This window comes from Littorina saxatilis, linkage group LG5 (assembly GCF_037325665.1).
Source record: "Littorina saxatilis isolate snail1 linkage group LG5, US_GU_Lsax_2.0, whole genome shotgun sequence".
Classification (NCBI taxonomy): Eukaryota; Metazoa; Mollusca; class Gastropoda; order Littorinimorpha; family Littorinidae; genus Littorina; species Littorina saxatilis.
This window is the reverse complement of record NC_090249.1, coordinates 25,604,816-25,628,697: the sequence shown is the minus strand read 5'-3', so window position 1 is coordinate 25,628,697 and position 23,882 is coordinate 25,604,816. Positions and strand designations below refer to the sequence as shown.

The 23,882-nt window shown below is 42.4% G+C and overlaps 2 protein-coding genes across 5 annotated transcripts in view; one reads left to right on the top strand and one right to left on the bottom strand.

The window, feature by feature from the left end:
* Positions 1–907: 907 nt before the first annotated feature.
* On the top strand, positions 908–15,415 carry LOC138966674 (uncharacterized). Its single transcript, XM_070338978.1, has 4 exons — positions 908–1,158; positions 9,312–9,393; positions 9,704–10,961; positions 14,013–15,415. The coding sequence occupies exons 3-4, from the start codon at positions 9,735–9,737 to the stop codon at positions 14,307–14,309; spliced, it is 1,524 nt and encodes a 507-aa protein (XP_070195079.1). The 5' UTR covers positions 908–1,158; positions 9,312–9,393; positions 9,704–9,734; the 3' UTR covers positions 14,310–15,415.
* A 158-nt stretch (positions 15,416–15,573) lies between these two features.
* Positions 15,574–23,882, bottom strand: part of LOC138966673 (transient receptor potential cation channel subfamily A member 1-like) — a 46,724-nt gene continuing 38,415 nt past the window's right edge. For 2 of the 4 annotated variants that reach the window (XM_070338975.1, XM_070338977.1), the window contains exons 25-28: positions 23,370–23,399; positions 21,581–21,681; positions 21,088–21,188; positions 15,574–20,510 (exon numbers count right to left, since the gene is read on the bottom strand). In XM_070338975.1, the coding sequence (XP_070195076.1) occupies positions 20,353–20,510; positions 21,088–21,188; positions 21,581–21,681; positions 23,370–23,399 (390 nt within the window). In that variant the 3' untranslated portion in view covers positions 15,574–20,352. The remainder of the gene's footprint in view (positions 20,511–21,087; positions 21,189–21,580; positions 21,682–23,369; positions 23,400–23,882) is intronic. The other 2 variants (XR_011455736.1, XM_070338976.1) reach the window with 2 other exon arrangements.

Genomic DNA, 23,882 nt, shown 5'->3' with positions numbered 1-23,882 from the left:
ACATTGTGACTCGCACCGCGCCGCTTGCACGTCCATAGAAACAAAACTGTTACATACAGCTTATAGTCAGTTTTGTGTGAAAATATTGCACCAAGGAGAGAACGGCGATATGTTTTACTTTTAACTTTATTAAATGTAATGCCAGCTTCGATCCCAACAGTTATCCCTGCCTCCTCATCCCCCCCCCCCCCCACTGCCCCCCCAAAAAGCTGATGAAGTCGTGACGATCCTCCCGAATGGTCGTTATAGGGAGTTTACAGTCAAGTTAAAAAAATTTTCAAAGGGTGTGACACTGACACTCACACAAACTGAGAGGCATGATTAGATCAGGCAACAACTGCTAAGTAAACACTGAACAGATCAACCAGTCAAACACACAAGTACTGAATTAGCTTGACCAATCAACCATGAAGAAAATCACCAAACAGTTTGACAAATGGATTCGGATTTATCAGTTACAATAATACTTTAACCAATCTACCGGTTAATCCGGCCCTGTTTGACGAAAAGAACATTTATTTTGCGTGGGAGTGAAATCTGTCTTTGTATTGCAGGTGGCAAATGCAAACACGACAACAGAAATTACAAAGTGAGCCAGAGGTGTCAAGAAGTAACCGTGACCTGTGAATCTTTACAATTCGATCTTAACGGAAACCTGCCTACATGCATTGTGACGTCACATAAGCTCGAAGCGGAAAACCCCGTGCAAAAAAACACAGTTACGCGCACACAAAAGACCCTGACGTCACGATTCCCACACACAGCCTTGCACCGCTAGTTGCAGTTGTCTCCCTGTCCCGGTAGCTCTTTTTAACCACGAGTCCCGTATAACCCCTCCTGGATTGCCCCCTACCCCTCTCCTCCACTCCTCTTCGCTTTGAAGGGGCTCGCGGGGGAGGTGTTATAAGGTGAGACGTGTGTTGGTGTTGACGGCAGAAGCTCGGGCCGACCCCTCTCGTACAGTGTCGTTTAGTGTGTCCGCGTTTAGTGTGTCCAAATTGTTGCAGCTCAAGTAGCGTTAACGCGTTTTGTTTTCAGTTTCACCACACTGAATGTCCGTCTTGGTGAGGTCCTGTGGTTAATTGTTACATCAGTGCAGCCGGCTAATCTGCTGTCTTGGCGTTATTCTCCAGAAAATTGTCGGCGTGTTATGCTGAGGTAAGTGGTTATGGTTTAGGTTGTGATCTTTTATAACTTGATTATGTCTATTTTTTTTGTCTACAAATTACGCTTACATTCTCACCTCATCCTCTCTCACCCTTTTCTTTTCAACTTAATAATTTCTCGTTACATGTACTTCCAGTTGATCTGCGTTGGTTTTTCAAGACGGATGGCTTTGCAAGTATGTAATTAGTCTTTCTTACGTCGTGAATTTTTCCACGACTCGTATCTCAATTCGGGTTGTGATTGCTTCAGCACTGACGAACCGCAAACACACAAACAAACAAACAATACAAAAAACAACATCAAACAAAAAAAACAGACAAACAAAAAAATAAACAAACAAACCAAAAAACCAAAATACAACAACAACGAAACAAACAAACAAAGGGATTTTTTGTTAGAATGTTGATGCAGTTACATGTATCTCTCATTTACCCCAAACATTTACGACTTGATCTTTTATCTCGTCAGTGATAGCAACATACGTGTCAGAAGTTATCCCGTGTTTAATCAGTTTTCGCTACCGACAACTGAAAGATGCGATCTGGGCATACACAGCATCATCATTATCATGTATTCATTGATCATCGCCTTAAAATCACCAAAGAGAACATAAGACTCGAAGTTCATGAAATCCTTGTAGTTTTAATAATCTCGAACTACATATATCATTTCTTTTCTTCGTCAGGAAATCGTCGGATATGGATTGCTTTGTGATTATCATGATGGTTTGCTTATTCATCAATGTTCATTTAAGTAAATAGGTGTGTACTTTTAAATAGTTTGTTTTGTGGGCAAGCATTTTTAACAGAACAACCATAGCATTAAAAGGCGACTTCTGTCTTGTGTGTGGCGCACGTTATAATTATGTCAAAGCAGCACCGCCCTGATATGGCCCTTCGTGGTCGGCTGGGCGTTAAGCAAACAAACAAACAAACAAACATAGCATTAAACATTTAAAAAACCAAAAACGATCTTAATTATTATTATTATTATTATTATTGTGATAATTTTTATGCGCCTAATCTAGATATAGCCCTAGGCGCTTACATATTATGAGATAAATAGAGAGAGAGAGAGAGAGAGAGAAAGAGAGAGAGAGAGAGAAAGAGAGAGAGAAAGAGAGAGAGAGAGAGAGAGAGAGAGAGAGAGAGAGAGAGAGAGAGAGAGAGAGAGAGAGAAGACAAGACAAGACAAAATCTTTATTATCGAGGGTAATAGATAAGCAAGAATATTGCTTTTTTACATCCAGCCCTCGCCCTAATATAGGGTCAACAAGAACAGAAAACAATATAATCAAAGAATTATCACATCAAACTTAATACATTATAACTGTATATACAGATAAAAATGTAAAAAATAAATTGTCATGCTGCATTTTAAGTACAATTTCCAAGTGTCAATTTTTAACATAACTTAATTTAGATCTGCATATTATTATAATTTTGTTTAACATGCACATACATTTTAAATGAATTGATGAACCATTCAGCGCATGTTTAGTTGCATTATGTGCGACATATAATTTTTTTTGAAGCTGTCTGTGTTTGTTTTATGCTTAAGAAAAATAGGCAGTGAGTTCCATAGGACCGCACCTGAATAAAGAAGGCTTGATTTGAAAAGGTCAATACGTGGAGTCGGTGTTATGATTTTTAGTCTGTTATAGTTCAAAATAAAATTATCACGTAATGTCTCCGGTGCATATCCTGACATCACTTTATGCATCATAACACCTTTATTATACATTAATCTTTTTTAAGAGAGAGAGAGAGAGAGAGAGAGAGAGAGAGAGAGAGAGAGAGAGAGAGAGAGAGAGAGAGAGAGAGAGAGAGAGCCTACACATAGCTCGGCGGATACCTGTCAGTACTTGCTTCTGAAAAGTCAATTCAAACTGTGAAATGTCCTTTCGGCGTCGTTAAAACGGTCATTCACGTAAAAACCCAATTGTTCAAAAAACACGAATTTACGTGGGAGTTTCAGCCCATGAACACAGAAGAAAAAGAAGAAGAAAATTAATGTCCTTTCAGTTAAGAGCATGTTTCATGAGAGTACTTAGCAACAGAGGCATACCTGCCACATTTTAAACTACGTGGGGGTCTTGTGTTTTTGTGCGTACTGGCGTAATTGTTTGCAGTTGAAAACTCGTGACGTTCAAATAATCCAAACTCATAAAAGGTACAATAGCATTTCACCGTTTCCGATTGCAGTTGTGTCAATAGGACGACTGGAGTTTCCCTTTCAAAGAATGTTGCCAATTTGTTTGCATGTGTGTGAGTGTTTGTGTTGTTGATTGTGTTTAGATAAACGTCTTTTTTTGCGCTAACGTTTGACAGCTATTCATCGAAAAATTCATGTTCCATTGACGCCCACACGCTCCCATTCCCACGTCTCTTCCCCGGCCCACACCCCCTCCAATCCACATACAGGTTCTGGTCGACGAATTCGAATCAGCTTTATAGTTGCGACAGACATCAGTTTATACTTTTGAAACCGGGACAATATTTGTCTTTGAAAAGTATCGGTGGCTTTGGGGCCTTTTTTTTATCAAGAAATTCTGTTTGCCGTCTTGAAAGAAATCGTCGTTTTTGCTCAAAGAGTGTGTCGACGAAGAATTTATTTGATTGTTGTGTTTTCCGTTCAGTTCAGCAGGTAACGGACACAGTACGTAATAACTATCAAATGATATATTTGCTTTTTGACTGTTTTGACTACATACATGACATTCACCAATACACGTATATGTCCAAGTGGAGGGATGGTCTTGTGTCTTGTAAGTTGTGGTTGAATACAGCTTTGTCCGTTTTGGTTTAAGCGTGTTTTTATTAATTTCTTGTATACATGTTATATACAGTAACAACATTAAGAACGTTAACAAGCAGACTGCTTATGGACACGTTCTAAAACTGATAATCAATACACATTCTGATAACAAGACATGGCGAACAAGTGATAACTTCAACCCTTTTCTTTCAACATATTTCATAATATTTTATACAAATAAAGAGAGAGAGAGAGAGAGAGAGAGAGAGAGAGAGAGAGAGAGAGAGAGAGAGAGAGAGAGAGAGAGAGAGAGAGAGAGAGAGAGAGAGAGAGAGAGAGAGAAGAGAGAGAGAGAGAGAGAGAGAGAGAGAGAGAGAATGCTTTGCTACATCTATTGCTGTCACTGTTAATATAATATCAGCCGAAGCGATCAGATCATCAGTTGACATAACGTAATCTTGTACAGCAGAAAATATTTTCGTGTTCAAAGATATAGTTAAATCAGTATTTCCGAACAAAAGTGTTTTGCAATCCAGAGCGTGCTTTGGCAGACTATTGAATAAAATGGTTCTATGTTTTACGATTGATCTGTGGATTGAATTTGTGATGATGAATAAGCGTGTTGAAAATGCAGTTTGCAGAGGTTGTACTGGAGACGTTTAACTGCCCCTGATAAGCCTTACGCATTTGCATTTCAGATTGAAACCCGGCTCATCCAAGTTTACAAGGACGCACAAATACAGACACACTGACAGAGAGAATGTCGCGCACGCACGCACACACGCTCACCCACACACACACACAAACACACACACACACACACGCGCGCGTGCGCGGACTGAACGGCCGACAGACAGATGGGGAGATTGTCCTAACGATAGAGATAAACGGACTGACAGTCTCTTGAAAACAGAAAAAGAGTCACACAGAGAGAGAGAGAGAGAGAGAGAGAGAGAGAGAGAGAGAGAGAGAGAGAGAGAGAGAGAGTGAGTGAGAATTGTCGCTGACCTTTTCAGTCCCGCCTTCAAGGAGAGGTATGTTCATTTGGACACAACAATGGGCGGAACAGTTTGCATTGCTCATGGCACTGTGATGATTGCTAAAGCAGGTGCGGGGTCAATTAATTGAATGCCGATTTTCCACGGGAGTTGTGTCAACCCTATTGGGCTGTTCTTACAAAAGGTCAGTGTTTTGAGAATGATTCATTCGATCAAGGATTACAAGAAATGATTACTGACTCAGTCAGTGAGGCGGTTCTTTGGTTTTCCTGGTGCGTATTTTCTGTTGGCGTTGGTGCAGGGTAATTTGTCGAAGTAATATTCCCATACATGGTTAAGTAATTGTAAAACACATTTGAATACATTGCACCGGATCAGTGTTCATATTTTTGTGAAGAAGTCTTCGCTTGCCAAGAATCTGGAATGAAGACAGAAAAAGAGCCTTGGAAGCGAAGAAGAAGAAGACGTTAGAAGGCTGAGGAGGAGTTGAGAGGAGGAACGGGATATATGTGTATGTGTGTGTGTGGGGGGGGGAGGGGGGACCCGGGGGGTGCTTGATCTTTTCGCCTATGTATATGTTTGACCGGACATCCCTTGCTTCCACAAAAAAAGGACAATGTTAAGAAACAATCAGACAGGCCTGTGCCCACATCTTACAAGAATGTCAATGAATGTAACCTGAGGAAGGGGATTTCTTTTATTCACACACTCAGAAACAAGGAAACTTTGAGAACAAACGTTAGCTAGGAAATAGACCGAAATGTTCTTGTTCTGTGGACACAGCGAGAAAAAGGTTAGCGGCAACATGCTTTGTACAGAATTTTCCGAATACATATATATCTACGCAGCGGCCTTCAGATAGTGGATTTCTTTTGTAAAGACTGTCAAATACAATGTAACAGCAACATTTTTTAGAAAGTTTTCCTTCTCCTTTTGACGAACTTATTCGCGTACTCAGCACGCATGTTTTTGGAATTAAATGTCTGGCTGGCTGTCTTTCTTTCTTTTTGACCTTTTGTCTTTCTCAAGTTTTTGTCTTTCTTTCTTTTGTTTTGTTTTGTTGCATTATTTTGTTGTATCTGTTATGGATAAACCGCTAGAAACCGCAAAGGCGCAGGACCAAAGGTTGTCAGTTGTGCTCATGTAAATTGTTGACCAAATACCTTGGAAACGGGGGCCGAATGAGTGTTTAGAAAGTGCGGAGTAAGACCTGTTTGTTCTTGCTCTCCAGTTCAACATTACTTTCCTGTACTTTGTTTGCATCTCACACCGAGACTGAGGTGGGTGGGGGTTCATGCTGAGGGCTACAGAGGAAGACAGAAAGAGAGCATGACCAGGTGTGGAGACGAAGAGAGGAAAAGGAGAGAGAGAGAGAGAGAGAGAGAGAGAGAGAGAGAGAGAGAGAGAGAGAGAGAGAGAGAGAGAGAGAGAGAGAGATGGATGGATGGATAATTTATTGCATTAATCATTGTATTGATTTTTACAATTTCCAGATCAGACATGGAATCAATGCATATAATCGGAATATAAAGGGAATTATCAAAAGTGCATGAAACATACAAAGGTATTGTAATAAAGCAAAAACATACAAAAGCACACAACACCCCCCATACACACACACGTACCAGTGCAAACACACACACACACACACACACACACACACACACGGCACACACACACTCTCTGTTAGAGAGAGAGAGAGAGAGAGAGAGAGAGAGAGAGAGAGAGAGAGAGAGAGAGAGAGAGAGAGAGACAGACAGACAGACAGACAGACAGACAGACAGACAGACAGACAGACAGAGACAGACAGACAGACAGACAGACAGACAGACAGACCGAGAGAGAGAGAGTCTTTTCTTCTTCTACTTCCCATCTTTCTATCTTTATTCAGTTCTGAAGAGCTTTTCCTCATCAGAGATATATTGTTATGGTAACTCGCAAATATCGTAATTTAGATATCGTGTAGTCGCAAAGATGCAGAAGTGAAGACATGTTGCAAACTTTAAGTAAGTTCTGGTAGAGCTCCTTTTCGTCCAAAAGTTTTTAGAAGTTTTAACAAAGTTAACCGCTGTCGGCAAACCCCCAGATGTAACCACATAATAACATTAGTCACGGGGTTGTTTCGTATCTCGGAACCCATGCCTGATTTTGTATCGAACGCTTCGCTTGGAGGTTTGACGGCTATCTCTGTAACCCCCCCTTCCCTCCCCCCCTTTTAGACTCCGCCTGTGTTTTAATCAAACACTTCAGATGGAGATGTGGCCTGGATCTACGTGACTCCAATCCTCCCCCCCCCCCCCCCCCCCCCGCAATGCAAACCCACCTCGTCGATTTCAAGTCCCCGTGTGGTGGAACAGAAAATTAATCTGCCACTGTAGCACATTTGATAGACTGCAGAGCTCAGCAGAATCGACTGAGAGCCTTCAACCATTAACATAAATCTCCCGGTATGGCGTGATAACAAGGTAGCAGACGATCGCTAATCAGCCGACCTGGTGCTTTATGACGTAGAACCAAGGGATGCTCGCCAGTGGAGCTTTTATCGGGGAGGCAAGTACAGTGGAGCCATCCAAAAAGATGTGAACTAATAAGTGTAAGGACGTATTAAAATGGCGGTATATTGACATACGTTATGAACGGAAAATGTGGAAAACTAGGGCTTTGAAACTTAAGGAGGTATAGGTCTCAAAACGGGTGTGTGGGTGTGTGAGTGGGTGTGTGATAAATGGGGTTCCACTCGGTGTATATAGTCATGTCGACCCGGCTTATCTTTCTGGGTACAAACTGGGAAGAGGCGGATTTTCAGGTGAAAGATTTTCTGTGAAAGGTACGTATACATACTGTTCTTATCTTCTGTAGCAGTGAACCTAAGGGTGACATATTTGCGCTAAAGATACATTGGGAGATGCAGTTGCTATCATCTTATCCGCAAAGTTTAGGGGCGAAAGATTGTGTAGAAGATACTGTTAGGTGATACTGTTGGTACCTTTGCGATGCAGAATGATGACAGTCGAGTCTTTGCTTTATATATTAGTGTTGGCGTTGCCCTTTGAGGGGTGGTCTGTGGTGCCGGTGTTGCAAGTTCCAGCGGACGTGTTGTTGGAAGAAACACGTAGTAGGTTTGGACTTCGGTTGTTTGTGGTTCAGGTTGCGATTCTTTTTACATTTAGTGAAGTGTTGACTAAATGTTTAATAAAGATGGGGAATTGAGACGAGGGTCGTGGTGTATGTGTGTGTGTGTGTGTGTGTGTGTGTGTGTCTGTCTGTCTGTCTGTGCGTGTGTGTGTGTAGAGCGATTCAGACCAAACTACTGGACCGATCTTTATGAAATTTGTCATAAGAGTTCCTGGGAATTATATCCCCGGACGTTTTTTTTCTTTTTTTCGATAAAAACCTTTGATAACGTCATATCCGGCTTTTTGTAAAAGTTGAGGCGGCACTGTCACACCCTCATTTTTCAATCAAATTGATTGAAATTTTTGTAAAGCAATCTTCGACAAAGGCAGGACTTCCGTATTGCATTTCAGCTTGGTGGCTTAAAAATTAATTAACGACTTTGGCCATTAAAAATCTGAAAATTGTAATAATTTATTTTTTAATATAAAACGATCCAAATTTACGTTTGTCTTATTCTACATCATTTCCTGATTCCAAAAACATATAAATATGTTATAATTGGATTAAAAACAAGCTCTGAAAATTAAAAATATAAAAATTATGATCAAAATAAAATTTCTGAAATCGATTTAAAAACAATTTCATCTTATTCCTTGTCGGTTCCTGATTCCAAAAACATGTAGATCTATATGATATGTTTGGATTAAAAACACGCTCAGAAAGTTAAAACGAAGAGAGGTACAGAAAAGCGTGCTATGCAGCACAGCGAAACCACTACCGCGCTGAACAGGCTCGTCAGTTTCACTCCGTTATGCACAAGCGGCGGACTACGGTCATTGTGAAAAAATGCAGTGCGTTCAGTTTCATTCTGTGAGTTCCACAGCTTGACTAAATGTAGTAATTTCGCCTTACGCGACTTGTTATATAGTTGCTGTACGAAGTCTTCGGAAGGTAACTTATCATTCGGTACGACCTCACAGGCCTCTGAACCGTTGATGGAAATAAAGTGGTCATACACTAAAACAGTACGTAATCTCCTTCAGTCGGTCTCCCTTTTTTCTAGTCTACAAAAATGACACATTGATGTGTAAGGTGTGAACTATTAGGCTTGCTAGATGTTTTTCTAGCAGATTTAATACGCAGCTTGTGCAACCGAATGAGGTCAAGACTCATTACTATATTTACAGGCAACTTCCGATTCCCACCATGAGATTGATTGGCCTTGCTTTCTTGTCACTGAGTGTCTTAATTTTTGTTTATATTTTATTACAGGTGAAGAGGAACGCGCTTTGTTGCTATATTTCTGAAGACGGTGACTTTTCCAGAAAGTGTGTGTCTGTCAGTGTTGGTCAAGGTAAGATAGCAACTAAATCGTATATAGACTCTAGATACAGACATGTGTGTGTGTGTGTGTGTGTGTCACAATGTGTGTGTGCGTGTGTGTGTGTGTGTGTGGGTGTGTGTGTGCGTGTGTGTGTGTGTGTGTGGGTGGGTGCAAAAAAAACCCCCAAAAAACAAAGAAGACTAGTGATTGTTTTTGGCGACAGTGCAACACATGCAATGCGTATTTTATTTTCGTGGTCGTTGCAATGGCGTTGGAACGGAAGGCTTCATTTGTGTAAATTGCTCTCACTAAACGATGACTTACTTTGTTGGTTTCACAGTTTATCCACTGTTTCCGGAGGGGAGACAACCATGCGATGTGTCAGCACAGAGGGTGGTGACCTGTCAGAGTTTTCGTTCCTGCCTTCACAGTTGACCCAAATCTTTGAATCTGACGAACTCGCCATGGGATCAAGTGCCGACGACGTCAGCAACTTTCCGTCTGACGAAACCGATATCATCTCAACTTCTCAGAAAGACTGTGCTGTTGATATTTTGACATCTCTGCAAACTAAACGTGATTCCGAACTATCCTCAGTTTTTGACGATGTTGATGTAATGACGCAACAAGATTCCACTTGTCAAGCGATTGAGAATGACGTCAGCTTACTAGCAGTAAGGGTTAGCTCTTCGACGCCGTGTTTTTCGCCAAACAGGGATGGACAGTCATCTGTTCGTGGTGTTTTATGTACTGTAAGCGAAGAAGAACTTGACGACAGTCACACCTCAGCCACAGTTCCTGCGTCAAAACTTACCAGCAACGACGAAAAACATCCATCTTCTTTCAGTTCATACTGTTCGCTGAGTGTCAGTCAATCAAACGATTCTGTTTGTGATTCTGCCCCCGCGCTCACTGTTAGCCAATCAAAAGAAGTCAAACGCAAATCCCCTGCCTGTAGCTCCGCCTCCTCGGTCTGCGTCAGCGAATCAGAGTCGGAGAGCTCGCACGCATCCACTGTCAGGAACGGCCCCTTCTCCAGTGGAAGTTCTCTGAGCACAGTCCCGGATGAAGTCTGGTCCAGTACTGACGTTGCACAGACGTCACATGACGCTGACAAAGTAAATACGTCAGAAATCGCCAGCAAAACACCATTAGATGCCAGCCAAGACTCGGAAGGTTCGTCGCTTTGCAGTTTTGGGGAAGACTCTATTTGCAGCTCCTCTGCGAACGATCTCTACGCAGAAGATGACGCTAAGAAGGGGAAAAGGAGAGATCGTCGATACAGTGCTGATATGTCGTCAGCAGACAGCGACGATCATTTATCGGCCTCGCAGAACAGACTTCCGATATCTCGCAGCAGAACAGGTACACCGGAACACCTGCGACCCGAGGCGTTCTTCCTGCCCAAGGAAATGTTAAAAGCCAGCGAGAACAGACCGGCTCTACCCGAGCGTTACCGCCATGTGCTGAGGAAGAGCGGGTCCTATGGAAGCCTGCGTAGCTATGGCAACAGCAACGGTTGTCAAAGCGACGACCAGGATTTGAACTCCAGGGAGAAGGACCTCGGATCTGCTCTGGCCTGGATTCGTCACGAGATGGTGAGTAAGATTGGTCGTAAAGATGGCAAACATGGCACTGTTTGATTTGAAATTGTTTTGTACGGTGCTGGTAGGGATGGGTTGGGTAAGTGTATTTTAGAAGAACAAAAAGTAGAAGGCAACCGTGGCACCTGCAGCAGCACAATCAGCAGCAGCAATAGTAGCAATTGCTATTGTTTCTGCTGCTACTGTTGTTGTTGTTATCCGTGATGACCGTTCGATATCAGTGGGAGTGGGGAGAGAGGTATCAACAGGAGGCAGTATATACGCTGGCCTTTTGTTGGTAGCCGTGATTAGTGGTGCGACTTTCATTTCACGAAAAACTTCGACACTGGGACTGCATTCAGTTGCATCAGTTTGAGCACTTAATAAACCAGCTCAAAAAATGCTTTTCCAACAAAGTTTGAAATCATATTTTGAGCCAGATTTGACGAAGACTTTCATCCGCAGCCCCAAATCATTCAAATGCACGCACACGCGGTCTTTGAAGACGCGTCTTTTTTGGAGTCCCTTTAATCCTGCTATTAACTGGCCTTTAAGTTTTCTGGGCCTTAGAGAACGCAGGATGAAAATTCGGCCGCATTCAAAAGGGCACTTGATCAAAGGCGGAACAGGGTTATTATGGACAGAATCGGGTGTCCTGCCAAAAGATAATCACGCTAAAAGAAGATAGAGACAGAGATACACAGAGCTGGAGATGAACGCATGAGACGCTGATAGTTATATCCACACGGGCACACGGGCATACACACGCACGTGCGCACGCACACACACACAGACGTACGTAGGCACGCACACACACGCTTCTCTCTCACTGTTAACCACACACCACACACACAAACACACACCGAGGCACACAGACCGCGCGCGCTCTCTCTGTCCCTTTCGGTCTGTCTGTCTGTCCGTCTGTCTGTCTGTCTGTCTGTCTGTCCGTCTGTCTGTCTGTCTGTCTCCCTCTCTCTCTCTCTCTCTCTCTCTCTCTCTCTCTCACTCTCTACTTACTCTCGGTGTGTCAGAAAATCAAGAAACAAATCACCACCGAACGAGACAGCTGTCCTTTAACATGTTACGGCCCTGCCCGTTATTAATCCAACAAAAAGGTGCGAGAGGGCAAGAACAAACGTTGCTGCTCAAACACCGGCCACAAGGTCACTTGATTGAATGTCCAGCTACAATGTTGACCATGTCGGGCCATCCGCTTTTGATTTGGCGATCTTTTAGACAATGCTTCTGTGTGCTCTGCCCTTTCGCTGGCTGTGATGATACTAAAGGGAGGACTGGCTGTCCGGATTGTTCGATGGTGTTGTGTGGCCAGAGAAGATGTTTTTGGTAGACAAAAGGCCTTTCGTTTCCTCGCTGGCAAGGTTGAGCCATCCGCCAACATGTTTTGTTTGCTCTTGCCTTCTTTTCCATGTTTTTTGTGAGTGTTGCTCTTGCAACATCACGGTTTTTCTTTTATTGTGTAATTAACAGGAGTAAATGTAGATGACAACAAAAACGCACAGAGCTCACAAGTAGATTTTAAAAACATTTAACATGTGATTTGAGCCTACCATGCAACAGCAACGACGTAGATAGCAAGACACATGTATATCCAGACGCAATACGCCCAGGAAGAGATGTTAAATCCTCAAGCACAAGAAAAAGAAGACACCGGAAAAAGTACATGTACTGAGAATGTTTTGCTAGTTCTGTTGCTAAAATGTTCTGAAAGTCGGACTTTGTTCTTCCTTCTCTTTTCTGATTTGTCTTGACAAAAAGAACTTCAAACGGCTTTATTATCTGCTAGCACTGAGCAAACAAAAATTAGCGTGCGCGCGCGCGCGCGCGTGTGTGTGTGTGTGAGTATGTGTGTGTGTGTGTGAGAGAGAGAGAGAGAGAGAGAGAGAGAGAGAGAGAGAGAGAGAGAGAGAGAGAGAGAGAGCGAGAGAGAGAGAGAGAGAGAGCGAGAGAGAGAGAGAGAGAGAGAGCCCAAACACACCCCCTCCAAGGACACAAAGAAAACGTCAAACGAGACAAAACTAAGAACAGCAAATCAGACACAAAACGCAGACAGTTGTTTGTCCCCCACTCTCCTCCCCTCCCCCTCCCCCCCCAAAAAAAAAACCACACAAAAAACCACACAGCGAAACGAGTTTGTCAATACACAGTGAAGCACGGCCCTTAGGACAAATGTTGACAGCCCCAACACCACACATCCTTTGCACCGCGTCTTGCTCCTCCGACAGTCGTTGGAATGCCAGATACACACACTCATATCCAATAGAAAGCCTCGTTACACAATGCCTTGCCCACCCATGTCCAATGGGAAGCTTTGTTACGGAATGCGGTGAACACATTGTCCAATGGAAGACCTTTTAATGACACGCTGCCAATGAAATACTCCCTTATACGGAATGGCCGATTGATGTAATGTCTCGAACGCTATGATCCGAATACGTAGGCATTCTTCCTGGATCAGTTATTTGTTGTAATTGTCCAGATGTTCGTTTTAACTTTGACGTCCCAGTTACGCCCATGGAATTTTAAGCACTTTTTGAGAGCAATGAAGGAAGCATGCAATTTTACGGTGAACCAACACTAACAGTTTTGGGTTAATATCAATGACATATGTGCCTGTGCTTTTTGCTCAGTCATCTATCTTAAGAATTTGAGACTTACACCCGCAGGACCGTACATTCTCTTGTACTACACTCATGTTCAATTATTCCCACAAATGCTATCTCATTACGCCTATTTAAATCATTCTTTTGGCAAATATTTTTTAGGGCTGCCGACTATTTCACAAGCTGGTTTGTCTTTGTTTGGCGTTTAATCTTTGCCCCTGAATCCGCTCTCTGTTGTTGTATCTGACCGTGGGTCTGTTTGCGCGCGCGCCAATGTGTGTGTGTGCGTGTGTGTGTGTGTGTGTGTGTGTGTGTGTGTGTGTGTGTGTGTGTGTGGTTGTGTGCGTGCCTGCATGCGTGTGTATGTGTTGAACATCAAGACCCTTTACCACGAATACTATACTGTCGGTACATGCGGTAACTTTGTGCTTTATACATGCTCCAGGTGCAGATGAAGGAGCAGGACAAGGTGTTGCTGAAGCGTTTCATCGAGCTGAGGGCCAGCATTCTGCAGCTCCGTTGTATGTACGACGTTATGGGCTCCACCTCCGACCTCAGCAGTATGGACGGAAGTAGCCTGTCGCTCAACGAAGTGCGCAAGACAACACGCATGCGCAACTTGGTGCGAACGGAAAGCGACGCCATGATGTCTGGGGGAATGTTCAAAGCCACGTCGTCTCTGTCGCTGCCTTGCTCTCCGCAGCTGTCTCGGTTGAGGTGGAAAAGCGATGACCTCATCTGAGGAAATGTTAACGTACTTTCTAAAGTCGTTGATGTGAATTTAGTGTTGTTTGATCGAAAAAGGACGATTTGATGCTGAATTGTCACGGAGACGCTTCGATAATCTGTGATGTCTATTATTGACTTGGTATGGGTTGAGTGGATGCTATGTCACGCATTGAAGTAAACTTTTGTCTTACTACTGTGTGACTGTTGATAAGCGAGATTTTCGTGTGTGACCTCAAGTTAATTTTGAAGTAGAAAGTGAAGGCATGTCGTACTGACTTTGTCATATCACAATTTTGGAATAAATGGAAATCTGAGGAACCAAGAAAAAGAGAACATTTAACACGTGTGTGCCAGGTGTCTACACCAAATGTTACTATCGAAAGAGACTGATCAAAAGTTGAGAAAATTGGACATTTCCTGAAAAAGTACTCTTGAACTAATGCCTAGATCAGGATCTCGTCACAGTACGGACTTGCCTTATACCAACGTGCTGTTTCATGGTATGTCCTGATAAGTTGTGACATTTCTGTTATGTCAGAGATATTTGGTACTAAGCAGTATTACTCGTGTTATTGTTGTAACCGAAGTGTCTCAGAAATATAAACCTGTTGCACACATTTTGTGATAATTATGCCAATGCTTGGTTTTCTTTTTTCAAGACATTTCTTTGGGCACATCTTCTTGTCCTTAGGGAATTCCCTCATGGCAATTCGGACTGCTTTCCCTGGGGATAGCATACAGCGACAGATTCGCGCTACCCATTATTTTTTTCTGCATGCGTGTATTCGTGTTTTTCAGGCCTTGAGACTTTCGCTATTAGCTTGGGATCTTTATCGTGCGCATTCGAGCACACGGGGGTGTTCCGAAACCGAAGAGAGGCTGCAGAAAGTTGCCTCTGTTTTTTTCTTGTTAAAAAGCCCCAGCCCAAGCACATGTTTTACATTGTTATATATCCAATTGAAAGCTTTTTTTAATTCTTCTTGAATTAGACCTTTCATGTCGATTAGGCGAGTTCTTTGCATGAAGCCAAAATTTGTTAAAGCCTCTTACGAAAAGAAACACTTGTAGGAGAGAATTTATGTTTTGGTCTCATGTAATAAAATGAAGTGTTGAAAGTTACATTTGTGTCAGATGAAGGTGTTTGTAAACCATGCATTAACTAAATATGACTCTTGTTTCTGTCCCCCAGTCTCTCTCTCTCACACACACACACACACACACACGCGCGCGGAATAAACCCGCAGTCTACCATGGTACGATCTGAACTTTACAGGAACTCAGAACACAACATTTTTTATTTTAAAAACGCACCATAAAACAGAACGGGAGTTAACAATAAATGCTACTGGTTACGGGCCCGATACTAACTACAGCCGAACCAAGCCGAACTAGGTTCGGCAAACGTTGCACTACGTCATCAAATCAGGGGATTCCCCTAATTTTGGGTTGCAGCTGCACCGTTCGAGGTTCGCCGATTCACTCCTGCAAACCTTGCAGCGCGTATCTGTAACCTTAGACGAACTGACTTTTCATTGATTGAATATTTGCGTATCTTCATCCTTGAAGAGTGAAAATATTGGCCGCGGCTATAACGCTGTCAACCGATCACGAGTCTTCTCACGTGATATTTCTTGATCATGTGACCGGTATCACCGAAACATTCGCCGCTGGTTAGTACACCGAACAAGCCACGGTGTAACATTCGCCGAACGTTCTTGGTTCTGCTGTCGTTAGTAGCGGGCTTAAAGGAATATATTGCAACATTGATGACGAACTCGGTCTTTTAATTTAAAAGTTATCATGTACTTCCTCAGCGTAATCTGGATATTTTCATCTGACAAAAGTGAACTTATAGAATACTGTCGTTAAATAAATTCAAATTTCTATAGCAGGCTGTCACAGAGTAAAATAATATATTTGTGCGGGATGATATCTATGCTGTATCATTTTCATTTTTGTGAATGTGTCATTTCATATTTACATTTCTTGATATGCACATTTTTGTATAAGAAGACAAAACATTATTGACTCAAAGGCTTGGGATAATAGTCAGCTGAACAACAATGTCCTACGTAGAACTACACGACAACCACATCTGAGATTCGAATATATAACACAACAAAACGTCACGCGAAGTTTCTATTCTAATGAAAATTAAAAACTTAATCATGTATCTAAACACAAACCTCAAGACGAGATTAATATGCCAGGAATCTTTAAGTATATAGTCTTCCCGTGTACATGTTACAAAGTTAAAAAGAATCATGTTTAGGGTAAGATGATAAAACTCAACGCTGAAGAAAAACAATTACAGTAATTCACAACCTCTGTTCATTAACATACAGGAAAAAGTGACACTAACACAATCACTATAGGGCAGGGTTAAAATGCAAAACAACACGACTAAAATATTGCACAATTTTGTATGGACAGCATAAATGTGGCAGTCCAGAAGCGTTGTTTTAGGCTGAGGGGACAACATTCTGGCTGCCGTACATGGAACCAACCAGAATTTATTAAAATAGGTGTAAGTGGATTATTTAATATGACAGTAACAATCATTAAGTGTACCTCGTTGAAGAGGAGCGGGAAAGGAGTCATGGGTTGGGAGGGTGAGGAGTGAGAGTAAAAGTATTAGAGCTGTGCCTACACATGACTCGGGAACTGTGCCGGACGGGATATGGTGGCTTTGTAATTGGCAAATTATATCAGTGACAATCTACTGTCACATGCAAGACGCAGTCAAGCATGTATGCTTACCTTGTATGTACCGGTAGTCTCGTGTGTGTGTGTGTGTGTGTGTGTGTGTGTGTGTGTGTGTGTGTGTGTGTGTGTGTGTGTGTGTGTGTGTATGTGTGTGTGTGTGAGATACACTAGTTTTTGCTGTCCACACTAATGCAAAAACTGCGTCGAAAAAAAATAACTTATAATTATAATAACTGGACATGTTTAAGTGCGTAACCTATGGCTCTAGGCCCTTTACAAAAGAACATGTACAAAATAGAACAATTAGATGTACAACCTACATAAAACTTGACTACTAATGAAAACAATAATCAAGAGAATCAAACAAAATACATTTAATCATAAAAACAAAAACTAAGGTAATCACACAAAATACACGAACAATCAAGTAAACACTGAACAGTACGAAAGAATATCTACATCTATCTATATATATATACGACTTGTGTCTGTGTGTGTGTGTGTCCGCGATGCACGGCCAAAGTTCTCGATGGATCTCTTTCAAATTTGGTGGCCATATTCAGGTACACCCCGGACACAACCTGGTCGATGAGATATTTCAACACGTGCTCTCAGCGCGCAGCGCTGAACCGATTTTGGTTTTTCTCTGGATCCATTCCCAGTAACTCTTCCTTATCTTCTCCAGTGTTTTCAGCGTTTATCTCCCTTCCTTCGTGTGGCGTCAATCCATATTCCCGTTTCTATTTTTAGAAGGTCACTGTCGACAACGCTCAATCCATATTCCCGTTATACTATTTTTAGAAGGTCACTGTCCTGGCGAAGCCGGGTATTACTCTTCTCCAGTGTTTTGCGCGTTTATCTCCCTTCCTTCGTGCGGTGCGCCGGCGAACTCGGCGTACACCCGGCGCAGCCGGGTATTCGGCTCGACTTATTCCCGGCGATGCCGTACCCGGCGAAGCGGGTATTCATCTAGTTTCAAATAAATGTCTAATGTATTTCCGATGTAAGTAGCTGTATAAACACTGAACAGTATGAACGAGTATCTACATTTTAAATAAATGTCGAATGTATTTCCGATGTAAACTTGTAGCTGTTATTGGAGGGCTTCATGAAGTGCCATATTGCCTTGGAGTACACACTGCACGCGTACCCCGGATTTCACTTCTCCTGTGAGAGTGTCGTTTATTTTTTAAAACCATTCTTTACTTTTGAAACCCAAAGTGTCGACATGAGTCGACCGGCTTTTATGAGCGTTTTATGCCGTTGGGTTTAAATAGGATTAACCACCCCTAATTTGATCGGCCTCCCCCTCCCTAAGAAATACTTTTGAGTCGGTATTCCATCTCTTTGAATCAAACTAAAATATAACAAGAAGCGTCGAGCTACAATAAATAGCCCGCGCTCTTCGCCTGCAGACAACTTTGCAGAGTCTGCTGTGAAGGGTGACGCAGTAGTCTCCCTGTCACATTATTTTTACTGTAACAGTAACAGTGTTTTTATACAAAAGTCTGCCTGACCGCTGTGGTTAAATTGGCATATATGGGACACTAAAATGGTAATAATAGACGATATCGTTTATCAACACAGATCTGTTCTATATATCGAGTTAAGATCATCATAAGGATAAGGATAAGATAAAGATAAGGATAAGATATCATATAGCCCTGTGAGGTTACCCTCATGGAAACTTCGGGCTGCTTTCTCACATACAGTACGGCACTACCCTTTTTACATTTAGTCAAGTTTTGACTAAATGTTTTAACATAGACGGGGAATCGAGACGAGGGTCGTGATGTGTGTGTGTGTGTGTGTGTGTGTGTGTGTGTGTGTGTGTGTGTGTGTAGAGCGATTCAGAGAAAACTACTGGACCGATTTTCATGAAATTTCACATGAGAGTTCCTGGGTATGATATCCCCAGACGTTTTTTCCTTTTTTTTCGATAAATATCTTTGATGACGTCATATCCGGCTTTTTGTGAAAGTTGAGGAAGCACTGTCACGCTCTCATTTTTCAATCAAATTGATTGATATTTTGGTCGAGCAATCTTAGACGAAGTAACTATGGGATTGCATTTCAGCTCGGCAGCATAAAAATTAGTTAATTAGTTTGCTCATTAAAGTTGTCATTAAAATCGAATTTTCACTAACAGATTTAAAAACGATTGCATCGTATTCCTCAATTTCTCCTGAATTCAAAAATATATATATGTCATGTTCACTCTAAAAATGTGCTCAGGATTACAGAAAATAGGTTAAGTAAGTACTGCGTTCGCTGCGAGGAGACGAGTGTGACCTGTCTCGGTGTTTTGGTGTGCTTCCAGGTTAGTCGAGACTATCTTGATTATAGTCTCGGCGATGACTGGTTTTTGGTGTTAATCTGTTACTTTGATGCCGACAGCTTGACTAAATGTTTTTATTTTATATCGCTTCACGCGACTTGTTTCTTCTTCTTTTTCTTGCATTCGTGTATTCACGTTTCCAAGCCGTGAGACTTTTGCTCTGAACTTGGGTTCTTTGTCGTGCGCACACGGGGGTGTTCGGACAACGAGGAGAGTCTGCACAAAGTTGACTCTGGGAAATAAATCCCTCGCCAAACGTGGGGGTCGAACCCACGCCGATAGAGACAACTGGTTTTGAAACCATCGACGCTAGCGACTGAGCTATATCCCCGCCCAAATGTAATCATTCAACTGAAACGGACACTTAAATACAACAGCCTGGCTGCTTTTATTTGCAGATTTTGTTGTTGTTGAATTGATTTCGTACGTGACACCAATGTCAATCTGGAAAATCAATTCAGAAAATAAACAACTTCTGCACAGAATGCAGCCACACTATTGATTTTTGATACGTGTCCAAGTGAAAGCATGCTCTTATTTCCAGTGAGGGGGCGGGGATGTAGCTCAGTCGGTAGCGCGCTGGATTTGTATCCAGTTGGCCGCTGTCAGCGTGAGTTCGTCCCCACATTCGGCGAGAGATTTATTTCTCAGAGTCAACTTTGTGCGCAGACTCTCCTCGGTGTCTGAACACCCCCGTGTGTACACGCAAGCACAAGACCAAGTGCGCACGAAAAAGATCCTGTAATCCATGTCAGAGTTCGGTGGGTTATAGAAACACGAAAATACCCAGCATGCTTCCTCCGAAAGCGGCGTATGGCTGCCTAAATGGCGGGGTAAAAACGGTCATACACGTAAAAGCCGTGGGAGTTTCAGCCCATGAACGAACAAACAAACAATTCCCGGTGAAAACCCGGACAGATCTGTAGCGATGAAGATGATCGTGAATACTCTGGAATGACGCTACATTCAGCGGCAAGCCACAAAACTCATCAGCCACAGCCAACAGACCCCCTCAGTGGTTCTTGTCCCAGTTGTTCCGCATGAAGGACACGATGGAGGATTTCTGCATGGCCCTGCGGCGGAGGGAGTTGGTGTTGATGTTTCTGCCTGCGTTGGGTCCGTTGGCCACTGGTACGCTGCCGGCTGAACATCCGCCGTCGTGGTTGTAACCTGTACAGAAAGTTATGTGACCAGTAAAAATATCATCATACAAAATAAATTAATTTTGCGATTCCGCAAAAGCTTTTATGTTGGCACGGGACAATTGTTATTGTTGCCCACAGGGGGGGGGGGGGGGGGGGGGGTACGATAATTAGGAACCAACTAGAGACCTAGTTGCCTGATAGTGAAGAACCAATTAGAGCCGCAGTTCAGGTCACGTGTAATTCGCTAGGCGCCACTTTCTATACATGCGCTTTCCCGGTCCAAATTTCTTGTTCAAAATGTATATTGCCCAAGGCTGGGAAAAAATAACCCTGATATTGCGGTGTAGAAAGATATCCACTCAAATCAAGCAAACCCAAAAATACACATATATGAAGCGAATCGATACAATTCACTAAAATACATATACTAAAATAACTCTCTGTAACTTCCTCTCTCGCGATCGCTTACTCGGACAAACACTCAGCAGTTTTCACTCGAACTTAAGAACGCAGTGTTCAGCATATAATGACAGACACCGCTCGGGGGATACATGTATAGAGTTGACAACGAGAGATAAACCGACATGGGGACATGAACACACCTTCATCATAAACCTCATCTTCCGTGTGTATCTCCATCTTTTGTACGATCAGCTTCAGCAGCTGGTTGTTTTTCTCCAACACCGAGCCCATCTCCTTCATCCTGTAGATTGCAAATCCAAGAAAAAACATTCCTTGAAATGTTGCGAGAAAAAAGGTATATATTTGTTTACTGCCAGCAATGGAGAAAGCAGGTACGGCTCACAAACCGCAAAATATTTAACCGCAAGTTACACAAACAAGCAAACAAACAAACAAACGAAAGTATCAATCCTTTGGTCATGAACATGGAATTTTCTGCATAAGTTTACAATGCTCGCAGGGGGGGGGGGGGGGGGGGGGCAGAATATCTACTCTTGTCTACTTATACAAATCTGTGCTGATGGTGTGGCAGGAGGGCACCCCCCACACACACACACACAAACCAACAGGCCCCACCAACCCTGTGTCGAGTGCCTGTGTCCCGACCACCCTTCTGCAGGCAGCAGAACTCACTTTTTCTTCTGTTTGATGAGTTCCTCTTGAAGGGCCACGCGGTTGATGTCGACGCCACCCACACTCTCCTCCCGGTCATTCGCTGTCATCCTGGTCCAGAACTGCCCAACAGGTATTTTAGAGTCATTTGAGGCATTACTCATGCTGTTATGCGACATGCTAGAAAGAGTTCCACAATTAAAGGTAGCTATAGGCCTTTGGTTGGAGTAGATTCGTACCTGTCAACTTCAATCGCCAATCTGCGACTGAACATAATTCAGCACACGCCTCCCTCCTCTGCACAGAAAGCACTAAGGTAACAGATTTTTTGCTATGTGTCAACGCAAACTTGTGCTTTTATCGCACCTGCAATCCTGGAACGATCTGTGGTTTACTTGGGCAAAAAGGAATCGTTAAATATCCTTAAGGAAGAATCATTATTACTTTTTAAACGCTGTGTATCGCATGACATCAGAATTAAGTGACACTGCTTATAGTCGCCCAGTATTGTAAGTACCCCCAAGCATACTATTCAGCTAAAAGACAAAGAAACCCTTAACTGAATGCCTAGAAAAAGACAACCGAAAAAGATTAATAATGCGAAAGACATCAGAGGTGTTAATTGATAGAATGCAGAACTCTGAACACACATACAATTAGTAAGATATTTCACAGATGAGGTAAGAAATAGTAATTTTATTAGTAATGACCTGATATTATAGGTGTGCCAATGTGCACGAAATTAATGTGGTATACTCATTAATGATCAAAGTAAAGAGTAAATTGAAGCCATGAGTTAATGTACAGTTAGTAATTTGTTTCTGAAAAAAAGATAAGCCCAGCTCTCACCGGAAACATGAGTTAGATAACATTTTGTTAATGTGAGTACTGATTACAATCAAAAGCAAAGGAAAAATAACGGAAATGCCGGAAGTTGGTTAGGAAAGCTGCGCATGCTTACTGAATTAAAAATTGCGGCCAAGCAGAATTATTTAGAATAAACTGTTAAATCTCAAAACAAGACACTGCCTGATTTGATCCTTCAGTCTAATATGGCATTATAATGCAGCGACATAAAATGTTGAAATAAGCCAAAGCAAAGGTTAAATGAATCGCAATAAGCAGAAGTATGAGTCATCTACCTCATACCATACAAGCTTCTATCAAAGATACCCTCCTACTCATCTAATTATTTGTAACGATTAAAGAAACCCAACCCACAATGATCTTGTTCATTTTTTGGCCATTTTCCATGTGAGCACGTACGCCTTATTGGGCAAGAACTAAGATAAATTTCAGTTGTTTGGGGCTTGATGTGGGCGGGAGAGTTGTCTTACATTTTCCATCTCTGTGGAGAAGTAGACACACCAGAAAACAAAATATGGACACAACCGACAGCGGTGTTTGCTGGGCGCTGACGAGAGATGTACACACTTTCTGGCTGACAAAACAGACAGCATGGTATGCCAGCCATGTTTCATTCCACCATGATTACTATCCACAATCCCTCACAGGATAAATACGTCACTGAACTTAAAAATCAAGCAAATGTAGCCCAAATGTGATGAGCTTATAACTATAGTTACCACTCAAGCAGCTGTCACCCCAGATACATTATTATAACCTGCAGAACAGTCGTCCTATAGGCAAAAGCAAAAGAAGGAAGTTATTCTTCTTAACCTTGACTGCAACCTTGCTAAAAGTATTACAATACAGAAACACGCACAGTACTGTAATCTTTTTGAAGGCTAATAATTATACAGCTTTGTGTCGAAGAGGCATAAGGTTAGCTTGATTGAAAGTCTCTTACCATACCGCCGTTCCAAAACCAGTCTGCAATCTGTTGATGGAAATGATTTCTAAAACGTCGGCATTTATCTCTAGCAGGGCTCCCCACGGACACCCGTCCTAGAGGGTCCATGGACCCCCACGTTTAATGTTTAGAGGGTCCATGGACCCCCTAAGTGGAGTTTTCGAGGATCCCAAGGGTCCCAGGTCCCCACACCCCCTGTGTACAAATCATTATATTGCATTGTGATCGCGTAAAAGTGATATGAAGTGGGTTTTTTTTTTATCACCAGAGTATTCGAGGAGGACACTTCAACTATACCTTGTTAAATGCAACGTGCAACACACGCACACTTTCAGCTTGACTTCTGGTCTTTATCCTACATACGTGAGAGAGACACCCGTGAGATAATAATCGTTCAAATCACACGTGTGTATATCATGTAAATGAGGTCATGTCAAGCAAGTCTGGCAGGGACCTGTTTTTCCACTGCTTATGATGCCAAAGTCACCGAGACAAACGTCATTATAGAAA

Excerpts from the sequence above, each read along its gene's own strand:
- LOC138966674 (XM_070338978.1), top strand. The coding sequence starts at position 9,735 with ATGCGATGTGTCAGCACAGAGGGTGGTGACCTGTCAGAGTTTTCGTTC. Across the intron at positions 10,962-14,012 it reads CCTGGATTCGTCACGAGATG|GTGCAGATGAAGGAGCAGGA; the intron begins GTGAGTAAGATT and ends TACATGCTCCAG.